This window comes from Marmota flaviventris, chromosome 7 (assembly GCF_047511675.1).
Source record: "Marmota flaviventris isolate mMarFla1 chromosome 7, mMarFla1.hap1, whole genome shotgun sequence".
Lineage (NCBI taxonomy): Eukaryota > Metazoa > Chordata > Mammalia > Rodentia > Sciuridae > Marmota > Marmota flaviventris.
Window position 1 is genome coordinate 119838401 of NC_092504.1, and position 27278 is coordinate 119865678.

A 27278-nucleotide genomic window follows, 5' to 3' on the forward strand; every position below is an offset into this window, starting at 1 on the left:
AGGACTCTGTAGCTAAAAATATTCTCCCAAACTTTATCTTAGTGGACTTCTGTAGTGAGCCCACTGGGCAATTACAGCACTATTATTTCCATTTCACAGATGAGGAAACTGAGACACAATAGCAGAACTCAAGCTATTGATAAGTGACCAAACAGGGTTTTCAGCCAGGACCCTTGCTACTGACTTCCTTTCTTACAGCCACACCATTCTGCAGTACACCCTGCCTCTGAACACAACTGCCAGAGCCCTGACGGCCGGCTGCACGTGCACAGATTTGGAGTGGATTTCAATGGCAACTGTGAGAGCTCCAGCCCCACAGTGTTCAAATGCCCCATCACACACCGAGAGATGCTCTGACAAAAGTTGCTCTTGGAATGCAAAAAATAAAATGTGAGGAATGCAGGCCCCCCATACCAAGTGAGCACTGCATGCTCTCTAAATAAAATGTCAGTGTAATGATTTAGAAGGACTTCAAATAGGAGAAACCAACCCTCTTCTCTCCCCTGTCCCCAGAACTCCTGGAAAAGGTGGAATTTATCACTGGTCTCTCATAGTTAACTCTGACAGAGCACCGCCGGGCTGTAACTCACAGCATTAACGGCCACCCCTGTGCTCCCTGACACAGCGACCCATACATCTCTGCTGGCAGGGTTTTAAATTATGACACTGCTACCAGGGAAGGGGATGCAAATCAGATGCCTGAATGCTCTGGTGTTTAAAAACTGAATTAGTTCTTAGACAGGGAGAGGCTGGCAGTTGCTCCGGGTATTTCTGTTTAGGGTCCCGATGACACTTTTTCCTCCAAGGCCAATGCAGACCTGCTGACTAAGCCTAAAGGCAGATGAGTTATCCAGTAGGTTTTCAATGGCTGACACACCTTACTTATGTATGTGCATCTGAGGCTGTTTCTGGGCCTGATCCCCTGGCCTTGCTACGTCACACATCAGCATCACCTGAAAGTCAGTTTTATCACCTTCATTCTCCCCTTTGGGTAGCACATGGAGGCTGGTTCAGATTTTGGAAGAGGTGAACATTCATTTAGGACAGATTAGACTAGATAAGAAACTTGATTCCGATTTCCTGATCACTCTCTGATGTTAGAAATGGCCATACTGATCATATCATCTATCCTTGATGTACGACATGAGGAGGGAATACTGGGTTCAGATTCTAAGGAGACTTCATAAGTGTTAAGAAACCGAGTGGCAGGCAGAGGGTGGAGCTCCCTGGTACAGTACTTGCCTAGTATGCACAAGGCCCTGGGTTCACTGCACAGAAACCAACCAGGCAGCGGGTGGGAGAGGGAAGAGGAGGGACCATGAGCAGAAGGGGTGGTGAGTGGGACCAATGAGCTGGAAAATGAACACTCTGTAATGCCCATCTCCTTCCTCCCTGGGCCTTGGCAATCAGAGCTGTAGGACAGGTTGGCTCAGGGTAACCAGTCCTTCCCCAGAAATCTATGGCTTCCATGTTCACGGAGAACAGTAATGACAGGGTCCACTAGGCTGAATGGACTGTGCAGAGCAAGGAGTCAAGAGGCATTCTCAATAATACAAAACTGTAGCCACATCTGGAGAAAGCCCTGTCACCTTTGCTTGTAAAGCCCCTGGCCAAGCTCAGTCAGACAGTGGAGGGGCCTGGCAGCTGCTGCTAGTCATAATAGTGAGAAGTCTGTTTGGAGACGTGAACACCACACTTCTGCTCTTATCCTGAGGCTTAACTTGCACCTCTGTCTCTTTTCCTCATTAGAGTTTGAAGACAGAGTCAGAATGTAACTTTTTTTTTTTTTTTAATACAGCAGGGATTTTTTTTCCAATTGGAACATGTAAAAATTAAATTCAGTTTGAATATCCTGTATCAAAAAGGCTTGAGGGGCTGTGGATATAGCTCGTGGTGGAACACTTGCTTAGCATGTTCAAAGTCCCAAGATTCATTCCAGCAAATAAGCCATATTAGTGGACAAGGACTATGTGCATACATAGTCCTCGCTACACAGGAAACTAAGGCAGTAGGGTGGTTGGAGCCCAGGACATTGAGGCCAGTCTGGGCAATGTAGTGAGATCCCTTCTCTTAAAAAAAAAATGCACAAAAGGGGGAGGGAAAAGGGAGGATCATGAACCAAAATCAATTTCCAACTACAGTGTATAACTACTGAGCTCTAGTTATCAAGAAAAAAAAAAAGCGGAAAAAAAAACAGTAAATCTGTCTCCCCATCAGTTGATGCAAAACCTTGACACTAAAGAATTTGTTCACTTATTTAAAAAAAAAATGCACAGAACCATAAATGTTTTATATTTTGGAATATTTGCATATATATAATATTTAGGGGATGAGGTCCAAGTTCAACATAAATTAATTTACGTTTCATTTACAATATTTTAAATAATTTTGTTCATGAAACAAAGTTTCATGGTGTGGAATATTGTGACACATTGGTACTTAAAAGTTGCACACTTTGGAGGATTTTGGATTTTGAATTTTGAGGTTGGGATGCCCAATCTGTTTAATTTCCTCAAGGCAGATGATAGTTTAAAAAAATGGAGGCTGGGGATGTGGCTCAGTGGTAGCGCGATCGTCTAGCATGCGTGAGGCACTGGGTTTGATCCTCAGCACCGCAAAAAAATAAAAGATAATATATTGTGTCCACCTAAAACTAAAAACTAAATATTTTTTAAAAAATGCACATACTTTTAGATGGACATTGAGAAATTATCAGATGCTATTACCAAAAAGGGAAGATGAAAATCCTGGATTAAAAAAACAATTAAAATCCCTGGGATGGCTCCAAAGGCTGCACACATATCTTTAAACAACCACGTGGGTGGTGCAAGCCCAAGCAGGGCATCCAGACCTGTGTTCAAGTGCCAGCTCCCGGCCAGCTGAGCGACCTCTGCACATCCACAGTGTGCTCACACGGTCCTGTCCAAGGCATTGGAGATGAAAAGGAAACTGAGACATCAACCTCGTCTCTGTGGTGCTTACACCTGAAGGACAGACGAGTGGAAGATAAAACCCCAACACCGTGGCAAGTGCAGCAGGAGCCCGAGGTAACCGGAGCTAAGCCCTGCTCAGAGCGTCTGGGGTCAAGTTGAAGATCTAACTCTTGCTCTCAGCGTCCCACAAGAGGAACAGGTTTGCCACATTGAGGGCAGAGGGGATGCTGCAAATGGCGACCAGGATGGACAGAAGCAACGGAGGTCAGGCTGGGCTGCTGGGGAGGAGTTTGGGTTGCCATGGTGCAGAACACTTGGCTAACCTCACCTCCCAAGTGCTAAGTACGATACTCAGCCCAAAAAGGTGGGAGGGGTCAACTGTCCAGCGTGTGTTTACAGGGATATGTGCATGCAAAATTCCAGAAGCTTCTCTAAACTCCCTCTGCAGTGTGGTCACAAGGACTGGCTCCCCACAAGCAAGCTGTGTTGTTATCAAGGTGCACTGTGGAGGTGAGTTATGACAGGAGAGGAGGCTGGGAAAGTAGACTGGGACGTTTATGGTGATCCCTGAGTGTCACAATTATGAACAAGGCTTTTCCTCCTGTAGAACAATAGGATAATGACACTTTCAAGAAAAATTAGCATCTCCTGGTCTCAATTTCCACACTGTAAAACTGAGACGGGCGGGACTCTTTCCAAAATTCTCCCCTGCACTTAAAGGAACCTCCATGTTCTACTTTGGTCTCCTAGGAACCTTTACTTCCTTCTCCAAATTTATTTTACAGAATTTTTGACCCATAAAATAAATTTCATGCTCTTCTTTCTTCAGTCAATATCATTGCTATAGGGACTGGGGTTGTGGCTCATCGGTAGAATACTCACCTAGCACATGTGAGGCCCTAGGTTCAATCCTTAGCACCAAATAAAAACAAATAAATAAATACATTAAAAAATGGAAATCAATCAAAACATCTAATGTCTGGTAAACAGTAAATGCAAATCAATTCAAGAAACCATTAGTATTTTAAGGTCACTGACTTGACTCCTGCTGCAGGACCTGAGCTCTTACTGCAGGATTGGTTTAGACCCTAGTCCGTCACTGCTTGCTTGCACATGATACGATCATTTTAAAGGACAAACAGTGCAAGGTGAAAAAGAAGAGGTGAAGACAACGTACCAAGAGGTTCTCTGGCTTGATGTCTCTGTGCACGATGCTGAGGCTGTGGAGATACCTGAGGGCGTTGGCCAGGTTGTACACCATGGCGCTGCCATCTCTCTCCGTGTACTTGGTTGAAGAAGTAATTGCATCAAAGAGGTCTCCACCCTGAAGGATATGGAAAAGAACACAGCAAAACATCAGCGGCGCAGTCCATTGAAGGCCAAGGAAGTGCTTCAGGTGCTGCTATAACTGACGATTGTGAAGGCAGCAAGACACGTGTCTGATCAGGCCTTCCAAGAACACTGTGAAGCCCTGGGATCGGGCGCCGAGGGGATTGAGCATCCCCTTACCTTGACCAGTTCCATCACCAGGAAGAGCTCGGTTGCCGTCTCCATCTCCTCGACGAGCATGATGATGTTGGGGTGTTTCACTCTGCGCAGTATCGACACTTCGTTCTCAATCAGGTGTTCCTGTCAAGTGAAAGGTGCAGAGAGGGTCAGAGCCCACAGCACCCTTTGCCCCGTTCCTGTGGATAACACTCCAATAGACCCAAGGCCAAGGAGGCATCTCTTGATACAGAGGCAACCACATCCCCACCTACTTGGCTCCTACAGGACAGGACAGGTCAGTGTGGATGTCTTATTGTCACTGCCAAAAAGAACCAGACCTCTGAACGTGCCCCAGAAGCTCAGAGGTGCTTCTCTGGAACATAAAGCATATTGCTTCAACTCAGGGGCTGTGACTGGTGAAAGCGTGGGCACATAGCACTGTGCTTTGCAAGTCAGTGGACCACTTTTAATTCCAATACAAAGTAAGGATGAGGCATGTGCAGCTGGATGCAGTGGCACATGCCTGTAATCCCAACGACTCAGGAGGCTGAGGCAGGAGGATCGCAAGTTCAAAGCCAGCCTCAGCAACTTAGCCAGGCTGTAAGCAATTTAGTGAGACACTGTCTCAAAATTAAAAAAAAAATAAAAAAGGGCTGGGGATGTGACTTAGTGGTTAAACAACCCCTGGTTCAAATCCCTGGTAACCCCCCCCCCCAAAAAAGATAAGGCATCAAGGCATGTAGAAAAACTTGGTAAGCTTATGGCACATAACACACCTGGCATTAAACATTTTTAGTTTTTAACCATTACCAATATGAATTTTACTTCCGTGCTGAAATTCATTAAAAAAAAAAAAAAGGAAAGAAACTTCCTGCCTTTATAACTGGATATGAAATCCTTCACCAGATGGCTGGTCCTGCTCATCTTGCATTTCAGAAATCTGAAAACACATAGCACCGTGGGGACCACTACTCTCATTTTAACTTAATCACTTCTCTGAAAATGCCACCTGATTATCAGCCCTGGTGAGTAATGCAGTTGGGATCCGTGCTGTAGCAAAATGTTTACTTACAGAAATTAAGGAATCATTCTCAATACGTGAAACCATGAATCACGAGCAATGATTGCTTTATTTTAAATGAGACATGAAAACCCCTTGGCAATACCACATTTGTTGATCCTCATTAATGTCAACGATGAATTATTTTGAATTTAGAGAATGCTCTATAAAATGTGCTAATTGCCTTCTTACCACATTCTAGGTATTCAAACTGGATAGCTTTTACATAAAATGTACCTTATGAGAAATATCATTCACTACCTAAACACACATGTATGTACACACCTACATAGATATGTGCCATCCATATCATTCATATTGCTCTTGTGCCTTCTCCATTATGAATCTCAGACCAAAATTTAGTGCTCTGATATAGTATTTTATCCCTCGTTGGATACCATCTATGGTTCTTCTCTTGTCTTCCTGTATCCATGTATGTATGTATTTTTACTCTAAGCCATCTCAAATCCTTTTTGACGATAGCTGGAGATATTAACTATGACAAATAAATAAATAGCATTCAGAGAAAATCTGCTGCAAGCTCTTGCATATGGCCAGTCGTGTTGCTTGAGCGTGGAATGCACCGTGCTCGTCCAAGAAGTCACTCGATAAATGTTGGCAGGTGACAGCGCAAACGCTAAGCAGAAGCAAAGAGAAGGAAGGAACCAACCACGGCTAGAAATCTGCTCACTCGTGTCGGTCACTGTAAGGTACTTGGGTAATCTTGTAACTCTTCATCCTTAGAAGAGTCCTTGGAAGTAGGAATGCAAACCTAGGTGTCCGGCATCTGAGTCCACATCCCCCGCACGACACATGGCTTTTCTAAGGGGAATGCTTCAGTAAAATTCAACTTGGAATTTTTCTAAATGAAAATGAAAGCTACAAGCAGTAGCATTCACAATGACCTGGGGGTGGAGAATCACACCAAGCTTCGTGTAAGAAGAAAAATCTGAAATCTACACAGAGAGCAAGGCTGGGAAGTCTTTGACTAAGTTAGGACTCACCTAGCACTTCCAAACCTTCCAGAAACACAGCAGTCCTCAGACCTCGCAAACCACCACTGGGAAGGGAGGGACAGGGCTTCCTCCCCGCTTCCAAGTACCATCTGTCTAAGTTACAGAGCAGTCCACTGCAGCAGGCGGCCAGAGACCTGTCCCTCCCTCGGGAAGCAGCTGTGCACCCCACACTGTCGTCACAAATGAAAGGCTTGGCAAACCCTTTACATTTATTCACACATTTTGAAGCATTTAGGTCATCTGTGCCAAGTATGTCCCTAGTCACACTAAAAAAAGCAGAGTTATATGTAAAAGCAAGCAAATGGATTTGTTTCACTTTTATGTGAAGCAAAGACAATGGCATTACTACCACTGTAGTAAAATAGGCTTTTTATTTTATGGTGCCGGGGATTGAACCCAGGGTCACTCTATCACTGAGCTACAACCCTGACCCCATTTTTCATTTATTTTTTTAATTTTGATCAAACCTGTGATCCCCTGCCTCAGCTTCCCAAGTCACTGGGATTACAAGTATGCGTCACCATGCCCAGTTTAGGCTTTTCATTTAAAAGCTAAGTGTATCTATCACTTCAACTCTTCTCCCCAATTCCTTTTCTCCAAAGTTGGAAGAGTCTATAAACTTGCTTCTCCAGGTCTCTAACTGTGATGTGAATTTACATGTGTCAAGTAACCCCTACCACCAGTACCCCAAGCAGCTCTCTCAAATTGGGAGTTAAAGTTAGATGTCTGCCACACAAGCAAACTACAGCTCCCCAAAGTTATTATCTTTTTCAATCAAAGGCATGTGGAAAGCTTTTGGGGCCACACTGTGCACTTCTCCCAGGACCACCAGCAGGGTTGTGTGTCAAATACCAAGCAAGCCCTGCAGCCCTGCTTTCTCCGCCATCACCCACCATCTCACTCTCTGCACCCACCTGACAACGGCCAGGACCCCAAGCACAGGGAATGCCTCCGTTGGAGGTGGGAGCTGGGAGCCTCTGCTTCTCCACCTCTTCCCATCCCTGTGAAATTGCCTGCAAACCAACACTCTGCTTTCTAAACCAATCACCATCAGAAGCGAACCAAAGCACTTCCCAGAAACGTCAGGTATGGATGTTGTCTCCCCATTTCATAGGCAACCCAAATGTAGTCCGTTTCTAATATTTAAAAATATTCTCTAATTACATTTTCCATAATATTTTAAAATATCATATGAATATTACTTTTGTCCTGAATCATAATGAACCTCACAGTATTTGATTATCTACTGTTACTCATGTTAGGGGACTCACGATTCTAATGCCAAAAAGCTCACCTGTGAATCATTTCGAGGCAGTGTTCTGCAGCTCAGCGGGAGGGTAAATGACAAGACTGCCAACCTGGCAAAGGACATGGCCTTACCTTTTGACCTTGGTGATTTTGTGTGTGTGTGTGTGTTGGGGTGGGGGGAGTACCAGTACCAGGGATTGAACCCAGGAGTACTTCACCACCGAGCCACATCCCCAGCCCTTTTTTCTATTTTTAGTTAGAAACAGAGTCTTGCTAAGTTGCTTAGAGCCTTGCTAAGTTGCTGAGGCTGGCTTTGAACTTGCAATCCTCCTGCTTCAGCCACCTGAGCCACTAGAATTATAGGTATGAGCCACTCACCCGGTGACCATGGCACTTTTTAAAAAATTTTTTTCTTTTAATTGTAAATGGACACAATATTTAATTTATTTATTTATTTACTTATTTACTTATTTTTAAGGTGCTGAGGATTGAACCCAGTGCCTCGCACTTGCTCCACCACTGAGCCACAACACCAACCCTTCCAAGGCAATTTTTAACAGAGAGAGAGAGACAGAGAAACATTATGGAAGCCAACAATTCTCTCAAAACAAACCAATCCTCTTGTCTCCATCATTCCCAGCCTCAAACAGTCCTTTCCTCTGCCCTCTCTTTCTCGCTGGCTGCCCCCAGCAGAAGGGGAAATCCCACCCAATTTGGAGCTTTCCCCTCATTATCTAAGATCTCCCATCACTCACCAGTTCCTGCCCCTTTACCCCCACAGGGGCCTCTGAATCCATCCACTCACTCGTTCTACCCCTCTCGCCAATGTCACACTTTCTCGCATTTGCACAGGTGATTTTCTGCCTGGAACTTTACCCACCTCTTGTAATCTACTATCTATTCCTCAGTACCAGGCTAGACCTCACCCCCTCTGCTCAGTAGGGCCAGCTTCAATGACCCTCTCACATGCTCCCACTGTCCCCTGCTCTGCACCGGTCAGCCTTTTGAAGGATGACTTCCACTGTCTTCTAGCAGTCGTGCACTTCCTCTGAACTGAGAGTGCGTGTTCCACAGCCAGCCCCATCACTAACTCGCAGCAGGTACCCAAATGCTTGTGTGCACGAGCACACGCCTCATGCACTCCTCCCACTCAACGCTGGCTTTACAGCTGCAACTGTACCGCTTAGTAAACACTACTGAGGACAATACAGGAGACAAAATGTTCCAATCACTACAAGGACCACTTCTGGGTGAACAATGGCCACCCACCGATATCAAATGCTAATCCCTAGAATTTGTAAATATGATTATTTGCAAAAAGGGTTTCTGGAGATATGGTTAAGGGGTCTGCAATTTAGAGAGAGCCCTGGATTATCTGGACAAGCTCTAAATGCCATCACACATGTCTTTTAAGAAAGAGGCAGGAGCTCTCACACAGAAGAGAGGTGACATGGGGATGGAGACAGACTGGAGGGACAGGGTCACATGAAATTGTTCAGAGGCAAGAGACAGGTTCTCCCCCAAAGCCCCAGAAGGAGTGTGGATTTCTAACTTGTGGCCTCCAGAACTGTGAGAGAAATTTTTTGTTGTTGTTTTAAGCCACAAAGTTTGAGGTAATTTATTCTAATAGCATCAGAAAACTAACACCATATACTTTGGGATTTGTGCACCATCTGGGCCTATGTTAATTAACTTAAGCATTGCTGTGGCCAAAATACCTGGGAGACAACTTAGGAGAAGGAAACGTTTATTTTGGCTCATGGTTTCAGAGAGTTAGTCCATGGTGGGCCAACTCCATTGCTCTGGGCCCAAGATGAGGTAGAACATCATGGCAGAAGGGCCTGACTGAGGGAAGCTACTCAACTCATAATGGCTGTCACAGAGGATGGAGGTGGGAGGTGGGACAGGGAAGATGAACCCTTCCAGGACACACCCTCAGGGACCCACCTTCTCTAGCCATGCCCCACTTGTCTACAACGGCCACCAAGTTAGTCCATTCAAACTAGGATGAGGTTATGGTTCTCAAAATCTAATCATTTCATGTCTGAGTATTCCTGCATTGACACAGGAGATTTGGGGGAACATCTCTTATCCAAATCATAACATTCTGCCTTTGAGTCCCAAAAAGCTCATTTGCATCTCAGAAAGCAAAATGCATTTGGCTCATCTCTGAGAGTCCCCATACTCCTAACAGTTCCAGCCTTGGCCAAAAGTCTAAGTCCAAAGTCTCCTCTGAAACTCAAGGCAAACTCTTGGCTGTCAGCCCCTGTGATGATCAAGGCAAGTTACAGATAACCAATATGCAATGGCACAGAGTAAACATTCCCATTCTGAAAGAGAGGAATAGAGGCACAGAAAGAAAGGATGGTACCCAAACCCAGCCAAGCAAACAGGTCCCGTAACTCCACAGCAGAACATCAAGGACACCTGGAGGGATATGCCCTCCAAAGGGCTTGGGCAGCCTGGCCCTTTGACCTTACCAGTTGCAGTATTCATGGCTTCTCTCTTAACCTGGCTCTCCCTGCTTCCTGGCCGCCATAAAGGAGCACCACTTTTCCACCCCACCCTTCGGCCATGAGGTTCTACCTCACCTTGGTCCCAGAGTAATTAACTCAGACAGCCACCAGCTCAAGCTCTGAAACCCTGAGCCAAAATAAACCTTGCCTCCTCCAAGATATTCTAGTCAGCTACTTTGGACACAGTGATGCAAAGATGACCAATACAGGGCTCATAACGTGTAGGTCATGAATGCAAAACTACACGCAGGGAGAGAAAGAAGGACCATATCTAGGTACTACAGCAGAAAGCCCAGGGCTTCGTTCACAGTGGAGATTCAAAAAACATTTATTTAGAATGAAAGAAAGTATTAAAACTGGAAGAATCCTTAACATTCACAAAACCATAGCCTTCTCAACAGCCTCCTTAAGCCTGGCCCTGAGGCAGATCTTGCACTGATCTCCCACTTGGAAGGACCTAACATGATTTGTGTCCTCTGAGACTTTGCCCAGCTGTTCTAGCTACCTGGTAGGCTTTTCTTCCACTGGTGCCTACTGACATCCTACTGCGGTTCCAGAGCCAGCTCGAATGCTTCCTGCTCTATGGCACCTTCACTGGTCACCTGCTTCTCTCCCACATGCTTCCCATGAGCTCCTGTAACTCCCTACAGAGTTGGTGACAATTCATCTGTTAAATTATCCATTCCTAGCCCAGTGTCTTGCACATCAACACACACACACCAAGTTCTAGGTAAATCAATCAATCAATCAATGCTCGTGCATATTAAAAAAGAAGAAACAAAAGGCAAGAGAGATGAGCATTTTTCCCAGGTTCTTTTTACCATGAAGAAATAAATTGAACCCAGAGGGGGTGTATGGCAGATGGGCCAATGTACAGGCCACCAATCAGCCCCAAATTCCAGCCGCCGTTCTGCTTCTGTGACTTCTGGGAAGCTATTTAATCTAAATCTCTGCTTCCTTATCTGTAGAAGCTCATACAAATGTTTTGCGTCAGTGAAGACAATGTACAAAGTTCCAGTACATCTGGGATAAATAATATATTTTAAAAATCGCAGACATTTTCACCATAATTAACTTCCTGCATTTAACCCAAAATACTTCAGAATAGTGGCTAAATGCACCCCTAAATTTTTTTAAAAAATTGTCTAGACAATTTTTATCTGCAAATAAAATTTCAGGCAGGCACAGTGGTGCAGGCCTGTAATCCCAGTGACCTGGGAAGCTGAGGCAGAAGGAGCACAAATTCAAGAGCAGCCTTGGCAACTCAGTGAAACCCCGTCTCAAAAAAAGGGCTGGGGATGGAGCTCCCTCCCTAGTACTGCAAAAAAATTTAAAAAGTTAAAAAAAAAAAAATGTGGTGAGAAAAACTGACTTACTTATAACAAAGTTTTAAAACCACAATTTGATACAGTCTTAATGTGGAAATAGTTGTTCAAATAAGGAAAAGGTAAAGATGCAAATAAGCAGAGGAGTAAGAATTACAAAAACAGAATGACATTCAATAATAAAGAAAGACAAGACCCCAGTGTTTGAAATTACCCCTTTGTCTCAGCACTTGGTGCAGCAGACTAAAATTTTTATCATACAAAGTTTTATTTTGCAACTGCAAAATAGCTATTTAAATTTTAATCAGGTAAACAGCATTCTTCCTATAGCAATTTTTTTTTTTACTTTTTTAAAAAAATGTTAATTGTATAGAACCTGGCTCCCCAGATTATGAAACATTCTGCTTAGATTATACAACAGATGGAGAAAGCAACGGTTACATATGGGGAAAAGGCCATTGCCAGTGAAAAATCTAATAATATTGTTAGAATAAGTAAAAGCACATAAATTTAAAGTAAATATTAAAAAGGAGACACTTCACAGTCTCTGCTTTGCTGACCATCACACAGCAGGATGGCGGGGAGTGAATGACAAATTTCCCTCCTGGCTTCTCTATTTCAGGGACTCTGAGAAGAAGATTTTTCTAAAACTGTGTCACAACATTTTAAGTTTTCTGTGAAAAATATATAATTTTGTAGATGTCCAGTGAAGACTAGTTTGGGAGTTCCATAAATGTAAAATCATTACTATCACATCAAATCCTGTTAATTTTAAAGTCTACATTCCCCTGGAATATTAACAACATTAACATGTGGGCCCAGAGATGTCATTTAGTGTATCACGTATGAGGACCTGAGTTTGATCCCCAGCACTGCCAAAAAACCAAAATCTTATCTAAATACACTGGCACTTCTCTACACGTTTTCCATCCGTTGATTCAATCGTTACAACTAATCTAATCTTTTGGGTATTATTGGTAAATATATTTTAGAGGAAAAAAGAGACCCCTCCCCCTCTACTAGGGGTGGGTGGTGTCACACAGCAAGAAAAGGCAGAGCCAGGATTAAACTTTATATATTCTGTCCCCATAGTAACACTGTCCAACAGGAATACAATGTGATCCATATTTGTAATTATAAGTCTTCCAATAGCCACATTAAAATATTAAAAGCAGGTAAAATCAACTTAAAAATATAACTTACTTAACCCAATATATCCAAAATATTCTATAATCATCCAAATACAAAGATATTAATGAAATATTTTATATTCTTTTTCATAGTATAAGCCTTCAAAATATGGTGTGTATTTTACACCCACCACATAGTTCAATTCAGACTAGCCTCATTTTGAGGCTCGCAGCTCCAGTGTTGGACACTGTGGTTCTACACCTGCATGCCAATCAAGAGAGCAGACTATCTACCAGGAAGGAATCTGTAAAAGTCAATGTAATCATTGTCAGCGAATATTCGTTTTTGCAAACAAAGTTAAAGTGTCAGTACTCTAACATTTCAACAGTTCATCTTTCCCCACCCAGGATGAGAGTTGGGACAGGATTAAAAAAAAGTCGATCTTGCTGACAATACAGTTCAGCACAGTGTTCATGCAAATCTTGATCAGCATTGGTTTCCAATCATTTCAAGGATGTCTGTATAGCTAGTACTCTTGGAACATATGGATAGGGTTTCCCTCAGGGGCAAAGGGCAGATTTCATTCATGACCACGAAAATAAAAATATTGTTTTCTTCTGGGGAAAAGTCGGGGCAGGTTGCTAGCAGTTCCCTCCTCAGGCTGGGGTTGTCTAAGCCTGTGCATCTTCAGATCAGATACAGACCACTGTGTGTGCAGCTTTCTATGGGGCCCCTTCCTATCCCTTCCACAAAGCCTGGGAGTTGAGGGGAACCAAAGCAAACATGAAGTTCGTGCTGCCCACTACGTCATCCGCATGGAGTCTGCTGTTTGATCCAGGCATCCTGTGAAGCTGGAAGACCACCACAGCTTGGAACTGGGCCCTCTCAGGCCCCTCACACACCTTAACACACCTCTGGAAAGTTGCTAGATTTTTAACTGGGCATCATCCAGAGAAGAGAACTTGTATTTTCTATAACTAGAACCAAGATCAAATCAATTTACTGGTTTAGGATTAACATTAGGATTAACAGCAGGAAAAACCATCTGACTTCTTTCCCGGCTGTTCCTGGGGGTCAGGTCCTGCCATGATGGTCTTGTCAAACATTCCCTGTACTAAACATTACGTCACATTGTTTCACTTTCTTTTAGGAAGCAGTTATGCATACCATACCTTTCCACAACACTTGGCTTTGTCTATGATCTTCAGAGCAAACTCCTTTCCAGTGGACCTAGGAGTAATCAGAGGAGGACCATTTAAAGACACAATCACAGATACCATCCTTCCTAATTTCCCATAGAGCACAGACTCAGGGAATAAGTTTGGCTGTTTCCTTTGCACGTTTAAGACGATGTCTCAGAGAAAAAAAGGTACTCTAAATAGAAAATAAAATCCCAAACAACAATGCATGTTAGTTAAATTCCTTTTATAAATATTATTATAGTATTATTAACTCATATTTGAAGTGTTGAAATTCTGTTATATCAGAGCTAAACAAGAAATCATTTTTCCCCACTTAAATCTCAAGACAGATCTCTTAGGAAACATAATAAAATTGGGAATCACCTTCAGTGATAAACATTTTATTATCAATTAATGTATCTTTACATTAATACATTAGTCACGTGTGCCTATGATTCAAAACTGGAAAGTTGCCCCAGACTTTCTGGTATTATATCATTCACACCTTTAAGTGGCTGTATCTGCCACCAAAGAGATCATTTCCTTGGACACAAGCATCTTAACATGATTTAATCTGAATGTATCAAAAAATATTGAACCAAGAACAGCTCAGAGAAAACCACCATTCTATTGACAGTTCTCTCCAGTGCGGCTGCTTCTGCTAGGCAGTTGGAGGACCCACTGATGAGGCCCTGCCTGGAAGATGAATTTTTATTTACTGTAAACCAAACCTTGCTTCATATTTCTAACAAGTCCTTAGAAGTCACATATTTTACACTCTATTTGTATATATGTGTTTTTTCTTGTCAATCTGTATGTGACATGTCAAATAGCTAGTCCTCAAGAAAGACTCTTTCAGGAAGGAGAAAAGACAGACTTCCCAGGAAGGTCTGAGTTCATCATGAATAACTGCCCCCCCCCACCACCACCACCACCAGAAGAAAGAATAAATTCCAAAGGAGAACCATAGGTGTAGACGAACCCAGAACCCTCACTACCCACTCACCTGTCCATGCATTCTTTGACTACTGCAAAATTGCCATCACCAATGACCTTCCCAATTTTGTATTTCTCAAGAAGAGTTGATGATTCAGAGCACCTGTTTCCATTCACACCTGCAAAAAGGATAAAAGCAAATCTAAAGGAAATATCAGCATTTTGTATTGATTCCTACATATTTTAAAATAATAAACTGCAACACATTATATTTCTAAATCTATGGTGAAGCTAAAGAAAATCTCAGCATATTTCCTAAATAGAATGCCTAAATCACCAATTTCCTTTTGACCTTGTTGGTTGGAATTAGAAACCAACAAAATCAACAAACGTAGCAAATCCTTGAAATATCAGCTGAAATAAATTATTAGCCTTGGTTAAAAAGGAAGTCTAACTAGAACTTTTCCAAATTCTTGTCAATGCTCAGGAAAGAAGAAAGGAAGGGGATAGAGAGAGGGATTTAATCTTAGAAAAGTTCAAGATTTCCATTTTTTCTTTTGTTTTTTTTGGTACTGAGAATTGAACACAGAAGAGCTATACCACTGAGCTACATCCTTAGTCTTTTTTTTCCCCACTTTGAGACAGGGTCTCTCCAAATTGAGGAGGGTCTCACTAATTTGTCCAGGCTGGCCTTGAACTTGCAATGTTCCTGCCTCAGCCTCCCAAATTGCTGGGATTACAGGATGCACCACCGTACCAGCACAATATCTCTAACTTTTCTGGTAAAGAAAGTTCTATACAGGTAAGATGCCTTCTGAAGGTTAACACCTGGCTCAAAGCCTTCTTAAAAAGGTGTGTGTGTGTGTGTGTGTGTGTGTGTGTGTGTGTGTGTGTTTTAGGACACAGGTTAAGAAACTACTTCTCAAAATGTGTCCAGTGCCCAGCAGTTAGGAGACATACACTTTTGTTATTTAATTGAGAAAAATGAAATGAACTTAGGAATTATAAGCAGATTATCAAAGAAAAATAAAGCCCAAGTCTCAACTTTGAAGATGCAGTGGCCTAATTAATGACAATGAGGTTTTATATACATTGAAGTGACCTCAACCCTACCACCCACTAAGGCTAACTGGGCTAACAGGTGACGCGACTACATTCATGTTGAGGAAGATCATAATTTGACACCAGTGGGTTTGGGATGACTATTGGGTTCACCTGGATGATTTCCTTTATAAAGTAATGATCAGATTGACAACTACCTTCAGGACTCATGCAACGCTCAAGTTCAGGTCCACCATTCACATTGGAAGAAGATCTGCCATGAGCAGAAATCTGCTGAAAGAGGAGAATGGCCATTACCTATTAGGATGCATTCACAGACCCAGGCTCAAGAGTCCTTAGAGAATAGACCATGAAACATAGAAGGATATAGAAAGAGAGGAAACGTTTCCCTTCTTCTCATCTCACCTCTCTTCCTGTACACATCACATTAATGCATTTCTTTCTTAGATATATTTTCAAGTCAGACTAGATAGCAGGAAAATTGACACTGTTTTTTTTTTTTTTTAAAGTGCACACAATCCTTTATTTTTCTGTGGTGCTGAGGACTGAACCCAGTGGCTCACATGTGCTAGGCAAGTGCTCTACCACTGAGCCACAACCTCAGCCCTGAAACTGCATTTGACTTTGGTAAAATAAAGGAGACTTTGTGGCATCACAGATGATTAAGGTTCTTATTAGTGGCAAAATAAGGCTTAGAATTGTAGACAATTCTAACAGCTCCAAGCCAAACATCTATTTTAACAGTTCAGTCATTTTATTGCCAAACAACAAAACGTAATAGGTGGACCATCAAACTTTTCAATATTTAACATTTTCTTTTGCTTTTTTCTTGTTTTATTTATGTTTTTGGCATTGAAGTTGAAGGCAACTCCAGAATTGGTAGCACTCTATGAGATAATGTTTAAAAGCTAGAAATCAGGGCCCAGAGAGGGACTTATGATAAGCCTAGGAGAAAATCACAGTATTCTCTATTCCGTTCCCCACCCGTAGCTACCACCCTGCTCAGGTGCTCCCCTGGCTTCCTTGGTCCCTCACCAGAGGTCACTTGGTTGCTGTCAGTCTCTCCTCTATCACACGTTATTACCAAAGAAACTTTTCCTAAGGGCAGTTATAATATCACCCCCAGGATCCAAGAACCCTAATGGGTCACTGTCACCAACAGAATGACCCCAAAACCTTCAACACAGCATTCAAGCCTCAATCTGTACCCCTATCTACCTGACCAATATATTTCTTGCAACTTTTCTCGTGCATCTTATACTTACATTCACTCAAATAATTTTTTTTTAAGTTAAACTTTCCAAGTCTTAAATTTCTGCTCCATAAATGGAAAAAGTAGCATCAAACAGCTAGATATTTGATAGAGAATAAAAATTAGCTCATATCTAAAAAATAATTTAGCACAGGTACTGTAGCATAACACAAACTCAACATTAGTTATCAAGACCTTTTTTTGAAATACCTAGCACAGAACTATTGTGTGTGTGTGTGGTGCTAGGGATTGAACCCTAGCACCTTGTACGTGTAAGGCAAGCACTATCAACCGAGCTACATCCCTAGCACAGAACCTTGAGATGACTGAATGTTTTGAATTGTTGACTACCAAATGGCTATAAGAGACCTCTGGCTAAACATTCATTCAGAATTGATCCCCCCCTACCTCTATCCCAACTGTTTCTAGATTGAAAATTGTCAACGATCAGATCCCAATTGAGCTGATCTCAGCCAAATTCTTAATGGAATAAACATAAGAACAACATAATTTTTTCCAGAAAGTGAAATCTTAAAAGATAAACAGATCCCTGCTGGTTACTGCTTGACCCCAGAACAAACAACTGGGGAGTTGGATTGTTAATGCCAGAGAATGACAGGGGCAGTGATCTGTTTGCCTGCAGGTCTAAATCTCATATCCTGGGCCAGGCAGCCACACAGTCTCAGTCCATAGCTGGCCGGGTCTGGCATGGACACTGGGCAAGAACCATCTCCCTTCCACACTCAGAGCCTCAGAACCTTGGGTAGGTGGGTGTGCAGTCCCCACACCCCCTGCGGCAGTCCATGGGCTCAGCCTGAGACCTGCTTGCTCAGTTTTCCTGGAAGCAAGTAACACTCTTGCAAGTCCTTTTTCCTGATCTAATTTGAGTAAGTACTGGTTTGCTGCAAACTGCCCTGTCCTGCCTGATTCCAGGACTGGAAACCAAGTCTCAGCAGGGCTGAAACAGCATCCTTCCTCGCATGAACAGGCACACATCCAGCCCCTCCCAGCGTCTACTCACCGAGCTCCTGTGAACCATTGTAACTCTCCCAGTGTTTATTTTGATTACCCTCCACCCTCTTACCCTATCCTGATTCCTTGTCCAGCCCAATAATTACAAACCCGGTTTGTGTTTAGGATTTCAGGGAGACAAAAAGCAGACAGAGAGACCAGGAAACAGAACAGGTGGTGAAAGCTGGTTCTCTGGCCCCAAAAAGAGAATGGCAACTGGGCGGAAGCCTGGAGACCAAGAGGAGGAGGGACCTCGTGGAGGGAGAGGGCTTGGGGCCAAGTGAAATGCCACCTCCCTGTGTATCTGACAAAGGCCTCCCTAATTCACCAGGAAATGCAGCCGCCTTAGCAAATGGTGATGACAAGAACATGTTCCAAAATTGACTACTGTTTTTAAAGAGTTAAACCTCAAGCATTTAAAAATCCTATGTGAATTTAATGAGTGACTTATCCAATACATGCCTTTATTTGAAAATAAGGCTTTCATGAAGAAAATGAAAATATAAAGGGGATAATTTTAGTATAGCACAGCTGAACAGAGTCAAAATCAGACAATTTTCCTTTCTCCCTCCTCACTGTTTAGTAACATCTACAGTAACCACCTGTGCTGTTTTAAAAGCAAGCTGGGGAGAGAGGGTTACTGCTGCCCCCAAGCTTCCAGTCCTAGGGGCAGACGGACGAGCACACTTAACACACTTCCATGAAGCCTCCACAGTCCAGGGCAGGTTCTCATGGTCACAAGTAATGCCAAGGAGCCCCGAGAGGGAGCTGTCTTGCCAGGGCACAGCCCTGCGCTGTATCCTTGAGTCGCTCTGCTTCTGATCAGGTTCACCTGACTTCCCAGTATGAAGCCTGGCTCTCCAGGGATACCAGAAAACCACGGTATTCACCAAGATCCCTGGAAAACGGGAGGCAGCCCCTGCTAAACACCAGGCAGAGCATTCCCGGCGCGCTAACAGCAGGGCACGCAGACAAAGAGCGACAAAGAGCGCGAGACTGCACAGAATTCTGTTTCCCCTGCAGGATGTTTCGTATTTCCCTGGTAAGAGAATGACTCTTACTGAAACAGGGATTAAAGCAGCACCAGAAAAATTGAACATGGTATTTTTGACAAAAACTGTTCCATTTCGTGTTAAAAAATAACGATTTTTATTAAAATCCCTTACAATGCTCACGAGCGTTCACCAACCCCAGTGCTGAGGTCCTCCTTGGTACGCACAAAATGACGGCTATTACCAGTTGGCTCAGCAAGATGGGTTATGCAGGGGCAGGGAGGAGAGGGGATATAATTCCTTAGACAGGTCCTGGTTGGCCAAGAAGCACAGGTGACAGAAAGGACCTGGCGTTGCTGTGTCCCCCACTTACCCCTCTAGCAACAATAGCTCCATTGTTGTGAGTAAGCAAGGAAAGGGAATGTACCAGAATTGCTCTCCTGCTAAGAACATCTTATAAAAGACTCAAAAACAGCAGAAAAAGCAACAAGACTTTCTCAACTGCCATCGACGTCTGAAAGGGCCTCTGCAGCTGACAGGGTAAGTTCGATGACGACCTCCAGCTGTCTATGCTTTTAGCCAGGACCTTGTGTCAGCATCCTACAAGAAATTTCTTTGATAAGTGGATTATTCCAATTTCTACAAGACTTAAAATTTAGAGAGGAATGTTAAGTGCTACCCTAAAAAGCTAAAGTTTTGTTCAGAAATAGGCTTCTCAGAAAAGAGCAGCCACAAGGGTTATTCAAGGCCTGTAGCACATGACTGACCTCTGAGCAGAAGGCTAGATGGGATTTCATTTTTATTTTTATTTTTTTATTAAAAAAAAAAAAGGAAAAACTTGAGCAGAATCTAGAAGGCATTTGTGGGTAGCCAGTTAACGTCCTCAAATGTGTTTGAAGATGGCACCACAGTTCAGCTGGTAAGTGATCAACAGCAAGGGTCAGAAACATTTTCTAACAAGGGCCAGAAAGTGACATTATAGGCTCTGGGGGGTCATATGGTCTCTGTTGCAACTATTCAACTCTGCAACTGAGCAGACAGAGACCATGTGCAAATAAATAAGTAAATAATAAAAACAAATTAAAAAATGTTTTAAAAACGAGCACAGCTGTGCTTCAATAACATTTTATTAAAAAATAAAATAAAAAACCCAGACAACGGGCAGAATTTGGCCAGCACAAAAAGTCCTCGTCTGCACGAACTTTCTTAGGAAAGCTTTTCCTGCAACATAAGTTTTACACTGTTCTTTTAAACTCAAAAACAGAATAGCCTTCAGGGTATGGTTGCTGCTATGAAGGGGGAGTTATCTGCATCTGTATTAGAACTACGGGGGAAGCCTTAAAAAGTTCTATTGCCAGGCTGTACCCAAGATTAACTAAGGGTCGAGCCCAGGTTTCAGCCTCTTCTAAAGCTCCACAGATGATCCAATGTGCAGCCAAGGTGGACGACATCTGTGGAGCAAGTTTCTGGCAGTTATTGCAATTAATTATCCAGCTACCATGATTTAAGGTTTTTGTTTTTCGTTTTTGTTTTTTATTTGGTACTGGGGTTTGAACCCAGGGGCACTCAACCACAGAGCCATATCCCCAGCTCCTTCTTAATATTTTATTTAGAGACAGGGTCTCTCTAAGTTGCTCTAGGGCCTTGCTAAGTTGTGGAGGCTGACTTTGAACTTGTTATCCTCCTACCTCAGCCTCCCAAGACACTGGGATTATAGGTGTATGCCACTGTGCCCGACATGATTTAAGTTCTGTCACTTATTGAGTGTCTAAGCACTGCAAGTTATCTACAGCCAAACAACAACCTTTGCTTTGTAAGAAAAGGAAAGAAAGCCCCCTATGGTTTGTTGAATGCCTACTTTGTGCCAAATCTCGAAATGAGTACTTAATATGAATTGGTTATTATCAGCAACTCCACTGACCAGTGAAAAAAATAAATCTTAGAGATGTTAGGTAACTTTCCCAAACACAACAGCCAAAGTGGAGTTGGAATCCAAAACCAGCTCTAACTCCAAAGTACAGGCACTTTTCAGCTGCTCTTACCCTGTCATCCTATTTTCTAAGATCGCAAGAGAAGTCCTACTAGGTTATTGAATAATTAAGGGATGTCACTAATTTCCAATTCACTGATCAAAATATACATTCAGGCATATTTAGAGTGTCTTCAGATTATGGCCAGGCGTGTGGCACACACCTGTAATCCCAGTGACTCGGGAGGCCGAGGCAGGAGGAGTGCAAGTTCAAACTCAGCCTCAGCAACTCAGTGAGACCCTGTCTCTAATAAAATATAAAAAAGGGCTGGGGATGTGGTTCAGTGGTTAAGTGCCCCCGAGGTCAATTCCTGGTACAAAAACAAAAAAAGAGAGACTGTCTTTCCATCACATAACATAGTAACATTTCTGAAATTCATGATAAACAAATTGATAAGCGTATAACCTTTCCTCACAAAGAAGTTAAGAAAAATTTCTTCTTTAAAAAGAAGTATACTGGGCTGGGGATGTGGCTCAAGTGGTAGCGCGCTTGCCTGGCATGCGTGCGGCCCGGGTTCGATCCTCAGCACCACATACAAAGATGTTGTGTCCGCCAATAACTAAAAAATAAATATTAAAATTCATTCTCTCTCTCTCTCTCTCAAAAAAAAAAAAGTATACTGAAGATGGGAAAAATATCTGTGAAAAGATTGCTTCATTTTTGTACTTCATTTTTTTTTTAAACAAAAGCACCAATTCCATTAACTAGAAGTAAAGCTGGTGTAAATTATTATAAATGCTGAATTTGGAATGCATTTAAGAATAGAAAGGTCTGTTGTGGATATACTGGATTTCCGATCCTTTAGAACACTTTGAAGTACTTTAATATGAGTAATGAGATATGAATGAATCAGCACCAAAGGGTTGGTCACAAAGTGTTCCTACCTACAGCATCCCTCAGATTCGGTTTCATGTGACAAAATTAGTGTCATTTGAGGTTTGTGGTTGGTTAACTGAGATGAATGGAATGCACTGTGCATGCGAACACAGGATTAAGAAAGCAGCCCACTAAGTGGTCCACCAAGGGGCTGGGAGACTCTGCTGGCTTGTGTTTTTCTGTCCCTCAGAATCACTGCCACCTCAGGAGACTACGTGGCCTGCTGCATCAGCACAGGACCTCGTCACGTGCTTGTGAGACTTTCAAGTGAAGTGCCATCTGACTGACTCCTGCTCGAGAGACAGGTAGTATTATGGTGCTCCCCAGTAAAAACAGCTGCAGGCTTTCACTGTGAGGTCTTACCAATTTCCCAGCACACCACAGGGACAGGACAGGGACTTGCCTCTTCAGTCCCAACCGTAGAGGCTACCACAGTTGGCCACTATGACAACCCCTAAGTCTTACCTCCCTCCTGTTACCACCAAGAAGAATTTCTGACAGCCCACACTCATGAATAAGGGGACCTTTAATATGAACATGTGTTACTCAAGTTCATATCAAGTTCTTGCAATTGATCCAAGTGACACACTGATCTGCATGGCAAACCCTCCCTCCACCTACATGAAGGCGGGCATCAGCCCACAAGAGCCACTAGCACCCAAATGTGCCAGATTCACTGAGTGACCACAACATGCAGCACACTGTCCTCAAACAGGGTCTGGGATTCAATGTTACGGCTCATTTTTTTCCAGGAACTGAAGCCTTCAGAATGGCTCAGTCCCTCCTTTTGTTTTGGTTTCTAACAAAATCAATTATGTTCAAAGATGAAGTCACCACCCAATGTTTGGGGGTAATGAAAACAGCATCAAAGTGGTCAGCGGCTTAGTCCTGAAGATTATTAACCAGTTCTAAATACAACAGAAAAGCCAAAGCTCCAGGGAGAAGCAAAGACGTCGAAGGTCAGCGGCTACTGTGGATTTACATTTCACAGCTTCGAAAAGAAGTTTTCAAGTTCATGAGGTCAAAGAGTTACGTTTTAGCTCTGCCAATCAGGATGAGATACTGCCAGGGCTTTCATCGCACTTCACAAATCTAGGGGATCTTTCACCACCAGCAGACCCAGGAGACAGCATCAGATAAAGTATCAGCACATCAGACAGTTTATAATCTCAAGATGTTGGCTAATGTTCCAAGTGTACTTTTCTCGTCCTTCTTTCAACCAACGAGAATGCTCACGGCAGACAGCCCCCGGGCAGACACCGCAGCCTCCAAATGCAAGGCATTTATCCCTCCGTGTCCACAGATGTGCCCGTGACTCTGAGGCCCTTAGTTACGACTGCCTTAAAAGTCTTAAACTGGGACATGGATGATGAATTAAAGTGCAGGGGAAATGCTTTCTTCATCTGTCTGGCAGCCGATGACACATTTAGTACTCTTTATTGCCTATCCGTCCCGAAGAAAATGCTGTGATTTAAGCACAGTAAATATTCCTGCAGGGGAAAATTATCAGCTAGATGGAAGGGACTCTGAGGAGCCCGGGCAGAGGAAACAGATCACAGGCCGAGGTCAAGGGGAAAACCAGGAAGACGGGGATTAGGAGAAGAAAACAATGCCAGAGCGTGGGATGGATTTGAAGAGAAGGAGAAGAAGGGACAGAGGGGGATCAGTCTGGAAAATCAAGAGCTGGAAGGAGAACAAAGCCATGGGACTGATGGGGAGAGACTGTGACAGCCTTCAAAGAGAAGGGTGGACAGGAAGTTGGGAGGACAGGTTGGGGGGCAGGGACAGCCCAAGGCAGAGGTTTGGGGTGGCTGGTAGGTGTAAATGGAAGAAGGCTGGTGTGGCAGCCAGACTCCCAGATGGCCCCCCACACCTCACCTGATTTTCACACACTGATGTCATGAATTTGCTGATGTCATGTGACTCCCAGGACATTATGGAAATAATGGGGTGTGGCCTCCAAAGTTAGGTCACAGAAACCAGAGCTTCTCCATTACTCTCTCTCTATCATTTGGTTCAGGGGACAGTGGTTTGCCATGTTCTGAGGATACTCAAGCCAACTTACGGGGAGGTCCCTGGGGTGAGGAACCAAGGCGTCCTGCCCAGAGCCGGCTCCAACCTTCCAGCAAGTGAAGGAGCCGCCCTGGAAGCAGAGCCTCCATTCCCAGTCAAGCCTTCGGGCCACGGTGGCCCTGTTCTGCATTGTGACCGTGACCTCACGAAAAAGCTTGGTCCAGAACCACCCAGCTCAACAGCTCCGGAATTCCTGACTCCCAACAACCGCGTGAGAAGATGAATGTGAATATTGTGTTAAGCCGCTAAGTCTGGATATACCCCGTTTCTAATGGAATCATTTATAAATCAGTAACAGGTTTAGAGTATGCGGAGAGAGCAGGAAGGCAGGGACAAAGGGTAGAGTTGGGAAAGAGGTCAGTAAGAGCAGAGCAGAGGACTCGGCCCAACCCTGCCTCCTGTTCTCCCCTTTCTCAGTTGCGGTTCCCAGAAGCACTTCCTAATAAACCCACTGACCCTTAAACTCTGTCTCTGAGTCTGCTTCACAGAGAACCTGGCCAGTGGTGGCCCTGGAATCTGTATTTTCAACAAGACCCCTGGGTATGCCGTCTGCAGCTTCCTGGCCTCTGGGAAGGCTACTCTGGATGGCTGAAGGCTTAGCACATTTACCTTCTTGGTGCCAAGGGACCTTTCTCAGCAAGTTTCTAAATACATAAAATACATAAGATAACAAAAGAAAAAAAAATCCAGAGACTGACTTCTCTCACAATTACTTTCCTTCCCAGACATTACCGCATGCTAATCTTTGTGGAAGTGAAACTTTCTTTGTGTGGAAACAGCCTGAAAACCCCAGGGTTTAGGGTAAGAATAACGAGCTATTCTGAGTGCTTTCTCTGTATTCAACCAAGCTCCCATCTGTGCAGTAGGTCCTGTTCACACATAAGGGCGACATGACATGACTTGCCCAAGATCACACAGTGAGTGGCCAAGCCAGGACCAGACCCAAGTACTGACCTCAGAGCCCTTGCTTCTAACCACCACACCATCCTGTGTTTTGCCTCCAGAGGAGGCAGATAGCTGAGCGCCAGGGGGCCCTGGGCATTCACCTTTGAGGCCTCCATAGCCGAACACTAGGGGGCACCAGTTCTACCTTAATCCTCTCACCTACATGAACCAAAGACTTTTTGTCTTGGCTGCCCTTAGCAGTTTTTTTGTTTTGTTTTTTTAACTTCAGGGTGGAACATAATTTGTCAGTTTATTATTACAACAATCCTTTAAAAATACTTCCAATTTTTTCTATTGGTGCATTATAATCTATATAATACTAGAATTCATTTTTGTCCTTAGCTTAACTAGGGCAAGTTGGAACATTCACAGAAATTTTTAATAGTTAAATGAGGACAAAATAAAAATAAGAGTCCCAAGGAGCTGTGCACCCTTAGAGTGCAACTTGGCATGAAGTAGCCTCACTGCTCAGGCCTCGGGCTCGCCACATGCTGGACTGTGGGAGGCAGCCTGAGCCTCGGCAGTGGAAGAGACTCCCGTCTGACCTGCAGAATGCTTCCTCCCCAGGTAACTACCTGGCCCTTCAGGAAAAAAGTCCAAACAAAAGCCCACTCCTAATACCTAGGGAGTCGTTTCTGGGGTAGAGGCTTCACAGGGAGCTGCTGGGCGACCCTACCCTTTAATAACTCATTTTAAAAGTTTTTGTTCTGACCATGTTTGCAATCATCTGTTTAACAGGCCGGCCTTGCTTTTTCATGGCGTCCTTGGAATGGGAATGCTTACAAGCACGGATTTCACTTTCAAATCCCAGTTATACTACTATGCTAACAGGGTGGCTTCCATCTCAAGCCTGCCATATAATATCGCCCCATATTTACATACCCGATGCGTTGGATGGACCTGGACCACACTATGTGCGTTTCTAGCCTGTGCCGATCTTGACAATACTCAGCCCCATCCCTGGCTTACAAAGAAAAAAAATCAGTAACCTTCACCTTTGTGAATTTTGTCATTTTAGGAATGCTTTATAGGGTTAAGTGGAAATGCTGGGCAAATGGTATAGAGTAGTTCACTTTGCAAGCTTCCATTAGATGCTATCAGCAAGCACTTCCCCACCAAGAAGAGCTGCCAATAAGCTCTCTCTCCCTATCTCTCCATCTCCCTCCATCCAGCCTCTCCCCACCCCAGGATTTCCTCCCTCCTTCCCCAACCCTCCCCTCCTGTTCCCCTTTCATTTAGTCTCTCATCCTTCTCTTATGCAGAGCAGCTGTGTGAACCCAGGGACTCAGCAGTGAGCCACCCCTCTGCACGCACTCTCCTGGAGAACTTACAGGGCATATCACCAGCTTCTCCTAGGAGAGCCATGAAGCAGGCCCACCAGAGACACGGGAAAGTGCAGAGACCCCAGCCAGTCCCGAAGACCTTGAAGAAGTCACCTCACATCTCTAAACCTCAGTTTCTCTCTCTGTAAAATGAGGACTCAAAGGTCTGAAAATGCTTCTAATGTTCACATTCTATGGCTTTAAGTAACTAGTGTCAAAGACTCTCCTTTGACCAAAACTTTGTTGCTGCTCCTTTGCGTTTCCTGCTTGCACAGGCCCTGCCTTGGACTACCCTGTCCTTGCAGAATTCAGACTGAGCAAGAATCCTGCCAAACCGGGCAGATGGTTCACACCTGCAATCCCAGCACCCAGGAGGATGAGGCAGGAAGATCAAAAGTTACAGGCCAGGGCTGGGGTAGAGCGCTTGCCTAGCAGGTGTGAGGCACTGGGTTTGATCCTAACCACCACAGAAAAATAAAATAGATAAAACAAAGATATCGTGTCCATCAACAACTAAAAATATTTTTAAAAATTAAAAAAAAAAAAAATCCTGTGAAGTCAGTTTAGGGAAACCTCCCACCCTGATATCTGACTTTCATATAACTCCCTGGCCTGCATTTACCAAGAATGCTATCAAGTCAGTTTAGCCAGAAGCCCTTTTCCTTTGAGGCTTCCTCTTAGTAATCTATCCCCATGCCCCCACCCTGTTCCCTTGATATAAATCCCACTTGTCCTCGCTGGAGTAGGGGTTGACTCCAATCTCTCTTGCTGCAAGACCTCCAACCACCACTGCCTACCTTTCCCAGCCCCTCTGAATGAAATCTGCCTTTAACAAAAGTCAGGAGCACTCATTTTTTCCTTTAACACTACTAAGGCAAGGC

At 43.7% G+C, this 27278-nt stretch overlaps 1 protein-coding gene across 9 annotated transcripts in view; it reads right to left on the reverse strand.

Moving 5' to 3' along the window:
* Positions 1-27278, reverse strand: part of Dclk2 (doublecortin like kinase 2) — a 149545-nt gene that overhangs the window by 18528 nt on the left and 103739 nt on the right. For 6 of the 9 annotated variants that reach the window (XR_011708025.1, XR_011708026.1, XM_027926770.3 and 3 more), the window contains 5 exons: positions 16094-16169; positions 14905-15013; positions 13890-13947; positions 4443-4562; positions 4111-4257 (listed from right to left, as the gene is read on the reverse strand). Coding sequence is in view for 6 of the 9 variants with exons in the window: in XM_027926770.3 (XP_027782571.1) it covers positions 4111-4257; positions 4443-4562; positions 13890-13947; positions 14905-15013; positions 16094-16169 (510 nt within the window). In the remaining 3 variants the exon portion in view is untranslated. The remainder of the gene's footprint in view (positions 1-4110; positions 4258-4442; positions 4563-13889; positions 13948-14904; positions 15014-16093; positions 16170-27278) is intronic. The other 3 variants (XR_011708027.1, XM_027926771.2, XM_027926773.2) reach the window with 1 other exon arrangement.